Here is a 15231-nt window from a genome sequence, read left to right on the forward strand (position 1 = left end):
TAGACTTTTCGCAAAGTTTAAACCCGCGAAAATCGAGGGAACACTGTAATGAAAAATGTTTAATAAGAATGGTTTAAGAACCAAAAGTAACCACATACTTGCAGATATCTCTATAGGTCTGAACTGCCGTCTCCATGTAATGAGCAGGATATGGCCTTGGTGCTCCTGGCTGAAGAAAAGCCGACACTGCTGCCATTTCCTATAAAGCAAAAGTGGTCATTAAATAATTTTACCACAATTCTGTAACCTGAAAAAATTATTTGGGCACAAGTATTCACATATGCAAACATAAGTCAACAATCTTTTATAGTATAATAAATGTGGGTTTCCAAGCATATTGTATTGTAATTCACAATGGAGTCAATGTCAAAATCAAAACAATATCCACAAAATCTTAGGACATCCATTTTACTTTTTAAATAATTTTGACAGCTCTGACTGAAAACAGTTAACGCCCATTTATTTTAAGCTGAGCTGGCAACAGTCATATTAAAGTTACAATCTAGGAAGAAAAAAAAAGAGCAATAGAAGTATCCTGTTCCCATGCTATGAATGTCTTCTGTATCTGCATGAGACCTAGATTTATATGCATTTTGAAATATACATATACATAATCTTTGGCATTACATGAAAAATGTAAATAATACTTATCTAATGTCAAATATTATATTTATAAAAAATGACAGATAAGCAACAGGTGATACTACACAACAATATAATTGGGCTAATGCCAATGTCATTCATATCAATAACAGAGGATGCATTAATTTGTTTTTGTTTGAAATATTTTAACAGATAAAGCAATATACTCTCTTTTTGTTCTTTTCAGAACACCCCCCCCCCGTAACACAAACATATTTTGTTATACTATGTATCTGAAAAGTTTAACCTTTAATCCTTGTCGAAATATGTTTACATTTTAAATGTTAACCTGAAGTCTGATAAAGTTATAGATTCTGTAACTTCATGTAGCTTTATTTATTACTGGTTGACTCAGCCTTCCATCCTTCCAATGCCAGTAAAATGAGAAGCCAGATTGTTGGGAGCAAAATGCTGACTCTAAACAGTTTAGAGAAGGCTATGTGAAGCAGTATATAAGTCTTAAGTGCTATTGCTATTGCTGTACTAAGTTTCCAATAACTGTCACAACCAGCTGAGGCTACTGTAGCAGCGATATCTCAAAAACACATTCCTCTTTCCTTTTATAATCCTACATTTAATTTTCTAGTGTCAAATCATATGACAGTGCCTAATGACCCTACAACTAATAAGTTTTTAGGGGAACTAATAAGTGCTAATTGAATAAATGGAAGCAATTAATGAATAGGCATTAACTTTTCTATTTGTCAGCCTATTTGCTTTAATAGGCAGTTAACACGATTCTAGTATTGATTCTGTAGAATGGACACAATGTTTCAAATTGCCTTACCAACTCTAATAGTTATAGATGTACAGTATTTTCTAAAAATTGTCTCCTCTCTTATTTAAATCATATGCATTGGTAACAATTTCTGATGCTTCGAGATTTCAATTAGCTTAATCCTAAGAATTAAGAAGAGCTTACACTGTTGTAAGCTACATAAGAGAAACATCTGAACATATAAGATGGTATATAGGCAATAGTAAGATTTTTTTGTGCAAAGCGACACAAACATAATTTTTTGCAAATACGTTAAGGCACCAACCAATGCTCCTGCTGCATATAGCATTGCTTGATCATTCAAAAAGTCTTTCTTTGCTGTATGATAGCAACTATATGCCAGTTCATAGTGCTGTACCAAAAAACACAAATCTGCCATTTTCCTGATTTGGAGCTCTGGTGCTTCAGGAGAGTATCTGAACATAGAAACAAATAAAAATGCCAATTTATAAACAAAAATGTCATACCATATTCATACAAGCTTCAAACCAAATCGCAGCTAATCCAAATTACCAATTTAATATATCTATATATACAAAGAAAAGGAATAACGGTAACAGCCATTTCTAGCCTACCTATAACATTTTTAAATGAAAGCTATATTGGCCTCCTGAAGTTACCGTATATATCATACCGTGTTTCCCCGATAGTAAGACCCCCCCCCGATTGTAAGACATATGGGGGGTTTCAGGGGGGTCGGCTAAAATAAGCCATACCCCGAAAGTAAGACATATGTCTTACTTTCGGGGAAACACGGTACGATATGCCGGAGAGCCGGAGAAGGGGGCGTCCGGACCCCCCCACCCCCAGCAGAAGCCAAGGGGGGGTTCCTTTCAAGCGGCGTTGGGTGAAAGAGGGCGGGCAGCCAGCAGCAGAAGGCGAGAGGTGCCTCCTTCTCCGGCTCTCCGGCAGATCGAGCGCGCGAAGAGGCACCTCTCACCTTCCGCCGCTGCTGGCCGCCCTCTTTCGCCTAGCGTCGCTTCGGAAGCCACCAAACGCCGTCAGGGGGGCGCTTGGCGACCGCCTCTCCGTTCGCCAAGCGCCGCTCGCCAAGCACCCCCCTGACGGCGTTCGGCGGCTTCCGAAGCGACGCTGGGCGAAAGAGGGCGGCCAGCAGCGGCGGAAGGTGAGAGGTGCCTCTTCGATATGCCGGAGAGCCGGAGAAGGGGGCACCTCTCGCCTTCTGCTGCTGGCCGCCCACCCTCTTTCGCCCAGCGCCGCTTGAAAGGACCCCCCCCTTGGCTTCTGCTGAGGGTGGGGAGGTCCGGACGCCCCCTTCTCCGGCTCTCCTGCATATCTCAGAAGCCAAGGGGGGGGGGGTCCTTTCAAGCGGCGTTGGGCGAAAGGGCGGGCGGCCAGCAGCAGAAGGCGAGAGGTGACTCCTTCTCCGGCTCTCCGGCAGATCGAGCGCGCGAAGAGGCACCTCTCACCTTCCGCCGCTGCTGGCCGCCCTCTTTCGCCCAGCGTCGCTTCGGAAGCCGCCGAATGCCATCAGGGGGGCGCTTGGTGACCGCCTCTCCGCTCGCCAAGCACCTCCCTGACGGCGTTCAGCGGCTTCCGAAGCGACGCTGGGCGAAAGAGGGCGGCCAGCAGCGGCGGAAGGTGAGAGGTGACTCTTTGATATGCCAGAGAGCCGGAGAAGGGGGCACCTCTCGCCTTCTGCTGCTGGCCGCCCGCCCTCTTTCGCCCAGCGACGCTTGAAAGGACCCCCCTCCCTTGGCTTCTGCTGGGGGTGGGGGGGTCCGGACGCCCCCTTCTCTGGCTCTCCGGCATATCGCAGAAGCCAAGGGGGGGTGTCCTTTCAAGCGGCGCTGGGCGAAAGAGGGCGGGCGGCCAGCAGCGGCGGAAGATGAGAGGTGCCTCTTCGCGCGCTCGATCTGCCGGAGAAGGAGAAAGAAAGAGGTCGGGTTGTGTGAAAGAGGCCGGGGTTGGGGGAAGGGGAGACGTAAGATGTGTGTTTTTTTTTTCCCAACGCCGCTCAAAAGGTGCCTTGGCTGGAAGAGTAGCTGGTTTCCAGGGCATAAACTGGCTCGCTTCCGGGGATGGTAATGTAAGACATACCCCGAAAGTAAGACATAGTGGGGCTTTTGGGGGTAAAAAGAAAGTAAGACATGGTCTTACTATCGGGGAAACACGGTAGTTAACACTAACTGCTTGATTTCCCTTCTATTTAGTTTCAAATCAGTTAGAAAACAGGTGTGCCTGGAAACAAAGTTTTCATCTACAAGAGAACAATTATATTAATAGAACATGTGATTCCATTCATGTGACTGTGTCATCCATTTGTGTAACATAAGCTTTGGACTCAACTCACTAAGAAGAAATTAATTCATATTAAATATTTACCAATTCTAATTTCAACAAAACTATATAGAACAGTGTTTTTCTTTTCTTTAGCGTCAAATAAATACCTTGTTTCCCCCAAAATAAGGCATCTTCTGATAAAAAGCCCAATTGGGCTTTTGAGTGCATGGCAATAAGGCCAAGCGCTTATTTCAGGATTCAAAAAAATATAAGACATTTTATATTATTTTCAGAGAACACAAGTAGGTAGTCCTTGACATAAAATCATTCATTAAGTGACCATTCAAAATTACAACATTACTGGAAAAAAGTCACTTATGACCATTTTTCACACATGACTATTGAAGCATCAGCAAGGTCACATGATCAAAATTTATCCACTTGGCAACTGTCTTGTATGTGATGGCAATGCTCTCCTGGGATCATGTGATCACCACTGTGACCTTCCCAGCTGGCTTCTGACAGGCAAAGTTCATGGGGGAAACCAGATTCACCTAACAACAACATGATTCACTTAACAACTGCCTTGCTTTTAGCAACAAAAATGTGAGGCTCAATTGTGGTCGAGGACTATCTGTAGTAATCAAAATGCAATTTAGTTGTAGCATATACATTTTGAGTATATCCAAAGCAGAAGCAAAGAATTTGAATTGATAATTGTTCGATTATCTTTTAATTAGTAGCAAGCCAATTTTAGCATATAAAAATATATGTATTCAATATGCCCATATCTTTTGACCACACATGCAACCGCTTCCTACCTCCTTTCAATGCTCCCTAAATAAATGAGAAAACTTTCAATTAACCACAGTTATTAAATTGAGGTTCCTGGGAACAACACATCATTTTTAAATAGTGTGGTAAATAGTGTTGGATAGGAGCCAGTCATTATGGTACATATTGGCAATAAGTACAGAGGGAAATTAGTCATTAGTGATTTCAATCACCTTCAAAAAGTCTGAGAAAATGCATGTTCTGGATATGGCAAAAACCAAACTGCTTATGTCCTGGAACAGCTAGTCAAAAACAACAACAACAGAGCACTGGACTTAATCTTAAATTGTGTTCAGAATTTTGTCCAAGATTTAAATGTTTTGGAGAACTGATCATAATTTTATAATTATCAATTGGAAAGTGAGTGGATACTTGCCACTAACATGATCTCAGAAGAAAAGACTTTCAAAAACAATGGCAATGTCTGGCCAAAGCCATAATTTGGAGTTAGAGATTTTGGCCTGCCACAGTAGAATAGTATTATGGAACCACTCCCCCTCAGGATCTGTCTCTCCTCGGAACCGTAGGAGGCCAGGAGTATCTGGCCAGAGAAAGTGATGCCCAATAGGGGGCAACTTGGTCACCCCACTCTGATTGGAGATCTCTGAGAAACCAAGCTGTCGACCGGTCTGAAGTTGGGAGTTCCCGGCCCGTGTCTCGCAGCCAGTCCTTGGCAGACCTCCCTGACTATTTTGCACATCTAACTGTAAGTGGAACGTTCCCTAAGCAAGACTCTTGGACCCACGAATGGGCACTGAAGGCCCCTGGGGATCCTTATACTGGGTTAACAAAGGGGTTCCAGCGAAGTGAAGACACCCCATCATTCCACATGGCTGCAAATGAAACTGACAGGCAGCATCATTGAAAAGAAAAATGAAGGGATAGTAATAAAGGCCAATTACTTCATAAAGCTTGAAGATTATTTATAAATATGATAGTGTATCAGCTAGAATATACACCTAAAATCAGGAGAGGTACCATCTAGGTACCATCTACAATAGCTATTAAAGACAAGGCTTGTTGGTTGTTGTTTTTTAAAGGAAATCTTGGCCAGCTGGGGAGTACTGTACAATGAAGAACATAAAATCTGGCCAGAGAAATAGAGGCGGTTAAAAAAAGTGACACTCTCCCTCCAAAAAAATTTGCACATTGTAAACACTGAAACAAAGAGTAACAAATTCTTCACATATGTTTGATTTAGAATAGGAAGGATATTAAAGACTTGTTAGAATGGGAGAAAGAAATAGCAAGTAAGTGAATTAATTATTTGTTTATTCTCACTGATAAAGATGTAGGGATTTAGTTTATTTTTCAGGAACAAGATCAGACAAGATGACCCAAGCAAAGATAAAGATGGGCAAAAAGGAATCTATTCCTCATTATACTGGAGATGGTATCCAAGAGTTTTTAAAGAACTTAAATTAGAATTTGCTGATCTTTTCACAAAATTATGCAATTACACTTTAACAACAATAATATCTGTTCCTAAAAAATGGAAAATGCCATTATAAGCCATTTTTTAAAAAATAAAAATATAGATAAGGAAATTATAGGTCAGTTAGCTTCACATCTGTCCCAGGAAAGAACTATATATTTTAAAAAAACAGCAAGTGTATGAGCTTTCCTTGTCCTTTGGCTATCTGGATTAAGTTTGGTCTCATTAACCTTCTAGACATTTTGAGTGTGTCAACAAGCATGTAGACAAGGATGACATAATAGACCATATATACCTGGACTTTCATAAAAGCCTTTCACAAAATCCCTCACCAAAAGCTTGAGCAAACTCAGCTGTCATGGGGTAATAGGATAGGTGCTCTCATGGACTGACAACTGGTTAAAAACAGAAAATAGAGAGTAGGAATAAATGTGTGATTTGTACACTGGCAGATAATGTAAACCACTAATACATTAATGGAATCTAAGCTGGCAGTGTCTGCCCAGAAAAAGGATCGTAGAATCACAGCAGACTGCTTGATTAATGTTAACCCAGCATGCAATTGCTGTAATATATAAATTCCATGCTTAGAGTACTGAGACCAAAACTGTTGAAATAGAAGCGTCACTGTACAAATGGCAAATTACTTAGGGTAGAACAAATCAGGATCTTAAACCACAATTAAAATGTGGATAAATATCTGGCTTCTTACGAAATTGTCAATAGCCTCCAATTTGGATATAAGGAAAACTATGGCTAAGAGAAAGTTTACTATTTTAATCATGATGAGCTCATAAAGAAGACAGGGTTGCATCTGTAAGCAAAAGACCTATCTAAATGGAGACATAATCATTAAAAAGTAGTTACTCTTAATTGTGTTAATATTATTAAAATAACAAAAAATGCCTTTTATTTATTTTATTTTATTTTAAATTTAAATTTATTAGCCACCCAACTGCAGTGGACATGGAAGTCAGAAAAGGCAAAACCTAATAAAATTCAAGTATTCTGCATTTTTATAAACAGGTATACTTACAACAAACCAGATGTGCTTTTCAGTTCATTCACACCCTTCTCTGGAACTTTACCTCCAGTAAACCATTTTTTGGTTGCAGAAAATAAAGATCTACTCAAACCTTTCCTAGATATTAACTGAAAGATATAAATATTTTCTCACTGAAATGCAATAGTTTATTATTCACAGAAAACGCTTTTCAGAGATTTACAGCTATCTAAAAAACTATGTATAGGCTCCAATCAAACATGTATTACAATTATGGACCAGCATAAAGAAGATAAAATGAAAACATTAGCTTTTTAAACAAAATATTGTAACAAATATCCACAAAATTAGAAAAATTAAAAATACATTAAAAATATATACATATATTGTATACTTAAACTATCATTTTTACACACATCTAAAAAACAAGAGAGAAATTTTTTAAAAGTCAGATAATTTTCTTTTCAGCTTTTGTTAAATACTGCTATCTTGTTATCTTCAGAAAATATAATATATGCTTCATTTTAGGAAATGTATGAATTTATGATTCACTCATCTATTGAGCATTGTTATATAATTTTCAGCAGCAGATATTACTTCAAAGGCAGGAATAATTATTCATTATTTGTCATTACATAGTTTATCAAAGTAATGTGAAGTGCTCTGCATAAAAGGAATCTTGTTTTTATTGGCTCTAGGTTTCATTTGTTACTTTAGATCATTTAAAATACAGTGTGTTGGATTTCTAGAGCATTACATCATCTTTATAAATGAATGGCAATGATATCTGTATTAAATTTCATTATTAAATATCAATTACACTATGCACATGTACTTTGATATAAGCTGAATTGAGGATTTTCACTGAAATAAATACCGTATATACTCGAGTATAAGCCGAGTTTTTTAGCCCCAAAAATGGGCTGAAAAACACAGCCTCGGCTTATACTCGGGTCATTGACAAAGTCACCACACGAGGGCGCCATTGCTTGAGCCAGAGCGAGGAGGCACCAGCTTTTGTCCCTTCTCCCATGCCGTAGTTCCTCTCCCTAGCTCAAGCAAAGAAGGCAGCCATTTGCAATGGTGAGTCGGATTAAAAAGGCCCCCTGCTGTCAGATTCTCCTCCCCCTCCTTTGAAAGGATTTAAACTGTTTAAAAAATGGTATTTTGTGGTAGTTGCTGTCCTTGCTTGGATAGGATCTAATAATGTGTTATGAGGCAGAGCTAGACAGGAATTCTTTTTCTATCTTTCTATCTATTTTTCTATCTATCTATTTTTCTATCTATCTATCTATCTATCTGTATCTATTTCTTTCTATCTATCTATCTATCTATCTATCTATTTTTCTATCTGTCTGTCTGTCTGTCTATCTTTCTATCTATATCTATCTATCTATCTATCTATCTATCTATCCATCATCATCTATCTGTATCTACAGTATTTCTATCTATCTATTTTTCTATCTATTTTTCTTTCTATCTATCTATCTATCTATCTGTATCTATTTCTATCTATCTATCTATCTATTTTTCTGTCTGTCTGTCTGTCTATCTATCTTTCTATCTATATCTATCTATCTATCTATCTATCTATTTCTATCTATCTATCTATCTATCTATCTATCTATCTATCTATCTATTTGGTTTTCTATGCTGATAACCTCACAGCAGCTAATGCTGAAGCTCTTCTTTGGATACACTTATTTGTTTGTTTGTTTGTTTGTTTATTTATTTAATTGGATTTGTATGCAATCCCTCTCCAAGGACTCAGGGTGGCTCACAGCATATATAAAAACAGAACAATAATGTAAATCCAATTAATGATGAGAAGGAATCCAGTTTTGAAGGATTTTAACTCTTAGGTTTTAGCTTCCTGATCGAGCTACTTTTTTTACTTTTTAATTTATTGTTAATATTGTTAATTTGTTTACCCTCTTTTAAATTTACAGAGCTAGTTTACTGGTTTTCTTTAAAATAAATATTCTAAAACATGTCTCAATTAATGTAATTTTATTGTTTTCCATTTTTATAAGTTACCAGTAGCCACTGCATTTTCTAACCTCGGCTTATACTCGGGTCAATAAGTTTTCCCAGTTTTTGTGGCAAAAATTGGTGCCTCGGCTTATACTCGGGTCGGCTTATACTCGAGTATATACGGTATACAAGATTTGTTTTGAAAATACGTATGTTGCATTCGAGATTTTACATAACAGGCTTTAATTGTGAATCTAGTTTGAATTTCAGCTAAGCCAAAAACCTCCCTAAAAACATTTTTGTAGAAATAAAATTACTTACCTGATCATTCAGTTGCCTAATAGTTTTCTCTATATGTGGTAAAAGTCCCCTAAAAGTAAATTCTTGTATGAATTGCCGAATTCTATCATGATCTGTGAGTGTCAAACAAGTACCATGAGGTGTCCAAATATTTGATTTCTTTGATTCGTGCATAGATAGATTTGGTTTTATGTAATCTGTCCCATCGAAGCAACTACTGTCACTACCATGATCCAACTGAAGTGGGTGAGTCTTAAAGTTATTTGATAAACCATCTAAGAAAAAGAAATTATATGTAACAACTATTTATTAAATTATGTTTTCAAACTGCCTACAGTAATCCTTAACTTACTATGGCAATTGGAATCAGACTTTCTAGCACTGAACAATGAGCTTATAAAACACAACCACATCATTTAGTAATGGCAATCACTGCAATTCCAGCTGCTGTTGTTTAATCAAATCCCACAACTTTTAGGTAAGGCAACTTCCTGCTAACCTCCGACAAAAAGTCAATGGAGAAGTCGCAAGTCACAAGAACCTTACAAACATGCCAGGAAGGAGGTAGGTGATTGCTCCTTTGGGTGGGGGGGTGTCCAAAAGTGCAAGGGATATGTGCAAGAAGGTATGGTATGTGTTAACAGTGTGAGATGCAGGAAGGGTTGGGGAGGGTGCATGAAGGTGTGAACAGGTACGTGGACATGCTAGGAACACACATCACGGCTCAGAAAGAGCTTGTACAAGTGGCCAGCATAATGCAACTACAGAAGGGCTGGAGGTGAGTGCATAGATGGGAGAGACATATCTCAGTGATTTGTAACATTCCCTGCTGGCTTCCCTATTGAATTTCTGAGGAAGTCAGAAGGGAAGGTTGCAAATGACAATCATGTGATTGCAGGTTGTGCAACAGGTAATAAATTGTGCTAGCTGTCAATCACCCAGAGTGTGATTACATGATCATGGGGATGCTGGGATGGTTAAAACTCCAAAGACCAGTTATAACCATCATTTGTTCACCACCGTTACAAGTTTGAACAGTCATGAATGAATGGTCATAAATTGAGGACTACCTATCTTCATAACAACATTTAGCTATTTTGCAAGATTTCATACTTTCACAATATAACTTCATATCCACATCAATCCACAATGCACACACATATATATCACTAATGTCACAATATTTGACACCATTGTAATAGGCAAGCTTCAGCACCTTGTTTATCAAAATGTCTTAAATTTTTTCCCAGCCTCCAATAGCTGCTGGGAATATGGTAGTAATATAGTGACAATCTTGAGGGGACATGACTGAAATTTTCAGTTTACGGGTAGGTTTTAAAAGATCATTATTAATAGAAGCTTAACACACAGTACTTATTTTAACTTTCTTTTATGCCTCCTCCAAAATACTAGGAAAAAAAGAAGGTAGACAAAGACTATTGAAGAAGTCTGCTCTTCTGCATTCTCTCCTCTCATTGGCTTATTGTTTTCAAATGCCTTGTGATAAGTCCTTATTTTTGCTTTTTAAAGCATGAAGTATTTTATTTATAATCATACTGTTATAATCATATTGTTAAGTAAATTGTTTTGGTAGGATAACTATCTGAAAAGTAGAATATACCATATTTCTGTGAAAGGAAGGTGCCTCTGAACGAAGACCATTTCCGATTACAAGCAAACAAAAATACATGTCAAATACTCACCTGGTGGCTTCCCCACCTGGTGGCAACAAGAGTTGCTAACTTCAGTCAAAAATATTCTTCCTATAAAGCAAGGGTCTCCAACCTTGGCAACTTTAAGACTTGTGGAGTTCAATTCCCAGAGTTCTGAGAGTTGCCATTCTGGGAATTGAAGTCGACAGGTCTAAAAAATGCCAAGGTTGGAGATCCCTGCTATAAAGTGTGCCTTTGTCACAATCGGCATATATACCCCTCCAAAAGAAATAGATAAAATAAAGCAAATAGTGTGTCTCTAGAAGTAATCCCATTAACAAAATTAAATGATCCTCAATTACATAATTATGAGCTGAGGTGGTGCAGCGGGTAGAGTGCATACTGCAGGCCACTAAAGCTGACTGCTAGATCTGGAGGTCAGTGGTTCAAATCTCATTACCGGCTCAAGGTTGACTCAGCCTCCCATCTTTCCGAGGTGGGTAAAATGAGGACCCGGATTGTGGGGGCCATATGCTGGCTCGGTTAAAAAGTGCTATTGCTAACATGTTGTAAGCCGCCCTGAGTATAAGGAGAAGGGCGGCATTTTAAAAAAATCAAATAAATAAATAAATAAATAGAAATGTACAGAAGCCACTACCTCACACAGAAACCTATACATAAGCATAATTTTTTTTTCTCTTTATCCAACATATATGAGCAGTCCTTGACTTGATCACACCCACAACTGAGACCAGAATTTTCATCGTATATCAGTATGTTTATCAAGTGACCAGACCCAATTTTACAGTTTTATCAGTGAATCACACAGCATTATGACTTCCTCAACCATCTTTGTTAGAAACTGAGTGAGAAGGTTAGAAATTGCAATTGCGTGTCTGCAAGATACTGCAACCATTCTAAATGCAAATTGGATGCCATGTGCCCGAACTGCAATCTTAAGACTATGGAGGTGATACAACAGCCATAATTTCAAGGACAGGTCATGTCACTTTTTTCAAGATCATCTTACTTTGAACTGTCATTAAATAAATGGTTGTAAATCAAAGACTGCTTCTATAGTGAAAAGGAAAGGAACTCAACTGCAATAAATAATATGTTCTTGGTGACAAATGATTCTTTATAAACTGGAAAAAGTATGGCGAATTCTAGTATAATCAAAATGTGGTATAATATACTTGGAATAATAGCCTTTTTTATTTCAAAGAAATGTACCTTTGGAATCATTATTTAATCCATCCAGTGGTATGAAGTGATCAGAAATCTTATTTGAAATAACTGTACATATGCCATCTTCATAAAGTTCCTGTCAGAACAAAATATACAAAAACACATCCAATTTTACCAAAATATTATGCATCAAAATATTCCAATGAAAAATGTTCTTTATTTTTTAAGCAATTTGGCCTTAAAGATACCTTTGAAAGGCATACAATATTCTCACTAAATTATAGATCAATAAACAACACATACAGATTCTTGGAAGGGAGCAATACAGGTAATTCTCAATCTACGACCACAATGGAGCCCAAAAGTTTATGTTGCTAAGTGACACATTTAATTCTGCTCCATTTTATAAATGTTCTTGCTATGGTTGTTAATCACTGTGATTGTTAAGTTAGTAATATGGTTGTTACCGTGTTTCCCCGATAGTAAGACCCCCCCGATTGTAAGACATATGGGGGGTTTCAGGGGGGTCGGCTAATATAAGTCATACCCCGAAAGTAAGACATATGTCTTACTTTCGGGGAAACACAGTACTAAAAGCGAGGGAGGCGTCCGCTACTCCCGCCGCCGCCTTTGCTCTCCCTGCCGCGCCTGGGGCTGCCTGCCTGCCTGCTGCCGTAGCCGGGCTGGGCGCGGGGCATTCTCGGCGTTGGCCAGCAGGCAGGCAGGCAGCCCCAGGCGCGGCGGGGAGAGCAAAGGCGGCTTCGGCCCGGGCGAGGCCTCTTCTCCTCCGGGCAGCCGCACCTGCCGCGCAACGCCGCCTAACGCCGCCCGCCCGGAGGAGAAGATGCCTCGCCCGGGCCGAAGCCGCCTTTGGTCTCCCCGCCGTGCCTGGGGCTGCCTGCCTGCCTGCTGCCGTAGCCGGGCTGGGCGCGGGGCATCCTCGGCATTGGGCAGCAGGCAGGCAGGCAGCCCCAGGCGCGGCGGGGAGAGCAAAGGCGGCTTCGGCCCGGGCGAGGCCTCTTCTCCTCCAGGCAGCCGCGCCTGCCGCGCAACGCCACCCGCCCGGAGAAGAGGCCTCGCCCGGGCCGAAGCCGCCTTTGCTCTCCCCGCCGTGCCTGGGGCTGCCTGCCTGCCTGCTGCCGTAGCCGGGCTGGGCGCGGGGCATCCTCGGCGTTGGGCAGCAGCGGGAGGAGCCGCAGCCTCCGGAGCCGGCCAGCCGGGCGCCCCCAGGACGCGCATCGCGGACCGGCCCCGCCGCGGCGCAGGAGGGATGGAGGCCAGGCCCGACGCCGCGCAACGCCGCCTAACGCCGCCCGCCCGGAGGAGAAGAGGCCTCGCCCGGGCCGAAGCCCGAAGACGAGCCGGCCCCGGGTGCCCGGGACAATGTAAGACATACCCCCAAAGTAAGACACAGTGGGGCTTTTGGGGGTAAAAAGATAGTAAGACACTGCCTTACTATCGGGGAAACACGGTAAGTGAATCCGGTTTCCCCATTGACCTTGTTTGTCAGGAGATCACAAAAGATAATCATGTGACCTTGGGACATGACAACAGTCATAAACATGAACCAGTTGCCAAGCATCTCAATTCTGATCACGTGACCATGGGGATGCTGCAACAGTTGAAAATGTGAAAAACGTTTTTCATTAGATGCTTTTTTTGGTGCAGTTGTAACTTCAAACAATCACTAAATAAACTGTTGTAAGTCAAGGACTGCATGTACTTTATATGTATTTTAATATATGAAGAATAGAAAATATAAAGTATTACACTAGATCAGTGATGGCAAACCTTTTTTTCCTCAAGTGCCGAAAGAGCGTTATCGTGCATGTGCAAATGCCCACACTCATAATTTAATGTCTGGGGAGGGCAAAAACAGCATCCCCTACCCCCTGCAAGTCCCCTGGAGGCAGGAAATGGCCTGTTTCCCAAGTTCTGGTGGGCCCAGTAGGCTCGCGTTTGGCCTACCCAGGTTCTAAAGGCTTCCCTGGAGCCAGGGGAATGTAAAAAAAGGTCCTCCCCCATCTCCCGAGAGGCTTTCTGGAAGCCAAAAACATCCTCCCAGAGCCTCTGTGTGAGCCAAAAATCAGATGGCCGCCACACACATGTATAATGGAGCTGAGCTAAAGGGTTAAATAAGGTCCAGGAGGGAAGTGTTTTTAATAGGAAAGTGAACATAAGAACAAGGGGACACAATCTGAAGTTAGTTGGGGGAAAGATCAAAAGCAACGTGAGGAAATATTATTTCACTGAAAGAGTAGTAGATTTATTTATTTATTTATTATTTAGATTTGTATGCCGCCCCTCTCCAAAGACTCGGGGCGGCTCACAACAAGATATAACAAATCATAAATAATTCAAATACTTTAAAATATTTAAAGATTTAAAAGAACCCCATATACTAACAGACACGCACACAAGCATACCGTGTATCAAATTGAACAAGCCCGGGGGAGGTGTTTCAATTCCCCCATGCCTGACGGCAAAGGTGGGTTTTAAGGAGTTTACGGAAGGCAGGAAGAGTAGGGGCAGTTCTAATCTCTGGGGGGAGTTGGTTCCAGAGGGCCGGTGCCGCCACAGAGAAGGCTCTTCCCCTGGGGCCCGCCAACCGACATTGTTTAGTTGACGGGACCCGGAGAAGGCCCAGTCTGTGGGACCTAATCGGTCGCTGGGATTCGTGTGGCAGGAGGCGGTCCCGGAGATATTCTGGTCCAGTGCCATGAAGGGCTTTAAAGGTCCTAACCAACACTTTGAATTGTGACCGGAAATTGATCGGCAGCCAATGCAGATTGCGGAGTGATGGTGAAACATGGGCATACCTAGGTAAGCCCATGACTGCTCTCGCAGCTGCATTCTGCACGATCTGAAGTTTCCGAACACTTTTCAAAGGTAGCCCCATGTAGAGAGCATTACAGTAGTCGAACCTCGAGGTGATGAGGGCATGAGTGACTGTGAGCAATGAGTCCCGGTCCAGATAGGGCCGCAACTGGTGCACCAGGCGAACCTGGGCAAACGCCCCCCTCGCCACAGCTGAAAGATGGTTCTCTAATGTAAGCTGTGGATCAAGGAGGACGCCCAAGTTGCGGACCCTCTCTGAGGGAGTCAATAGTTTCCCCCCCCCCCCCAGGGTAATGGACGGACAGATGGGATTGTCTTTGGGAGGCAAAACCCACAACCACTC

At 41.2% G+C, this 15231-nt stretch overlaps 1 protein-coding gene across 2 annotated transcripts in view; it reads right to left on the bottom strand.

Moving 5' to 3' along the window:
* The window catches only part of TRAPPC8 (trafficking protein particle complex subunit 8), a 91560-nt gene that overhangs the window by 51713 nt on the left and 24616 nt on the right, over nucleotides 1-15231 (bottom strand). For both annotated transcript variants that reach the window (XM_070747694.1, XM_070747693.1), the window contains 5 exons: nucleotides 12096-12186; nucleotides 9232-9485; nucleotides 6970-7085; nucleotides 1686-1836; nucleotides 99-199 (listed from right to left, as the gene is read on the bottom strand). In XM_070747694.1, the coding sequence (XP_070603795.1) occupies nucleotides 99-199; nucleotides 1686-1836; nucleotides 6970-7085; nucleotides 9232-9485; nucleotides 12096-12186 (713 nt within the window). The remainder of the gene's footprint in view (nucleotides 1-98; nucleotides 200-1685; nucleotides 1837-6969; nucleotides 7086-9231; nucleotides 9486-12095; nucleotides 12187-15231) is intronic.

The sequence above is a fragment of the Erythrolamprus reginae genome, chromosome 3 (assembly GCF_031021105.1).
Source record: "Erythrolamprus reginae isolate rEryReg1 chromosome 3, rEryReg1.hap1, whole genome shotgun sequence".
Lineage (NCBI taxonomy): Eukaryota > Metazoa > Chordata > Lepidosauria > Squamata > Dipsadidae > Erythrolamprus > Erythrolamprus reginae.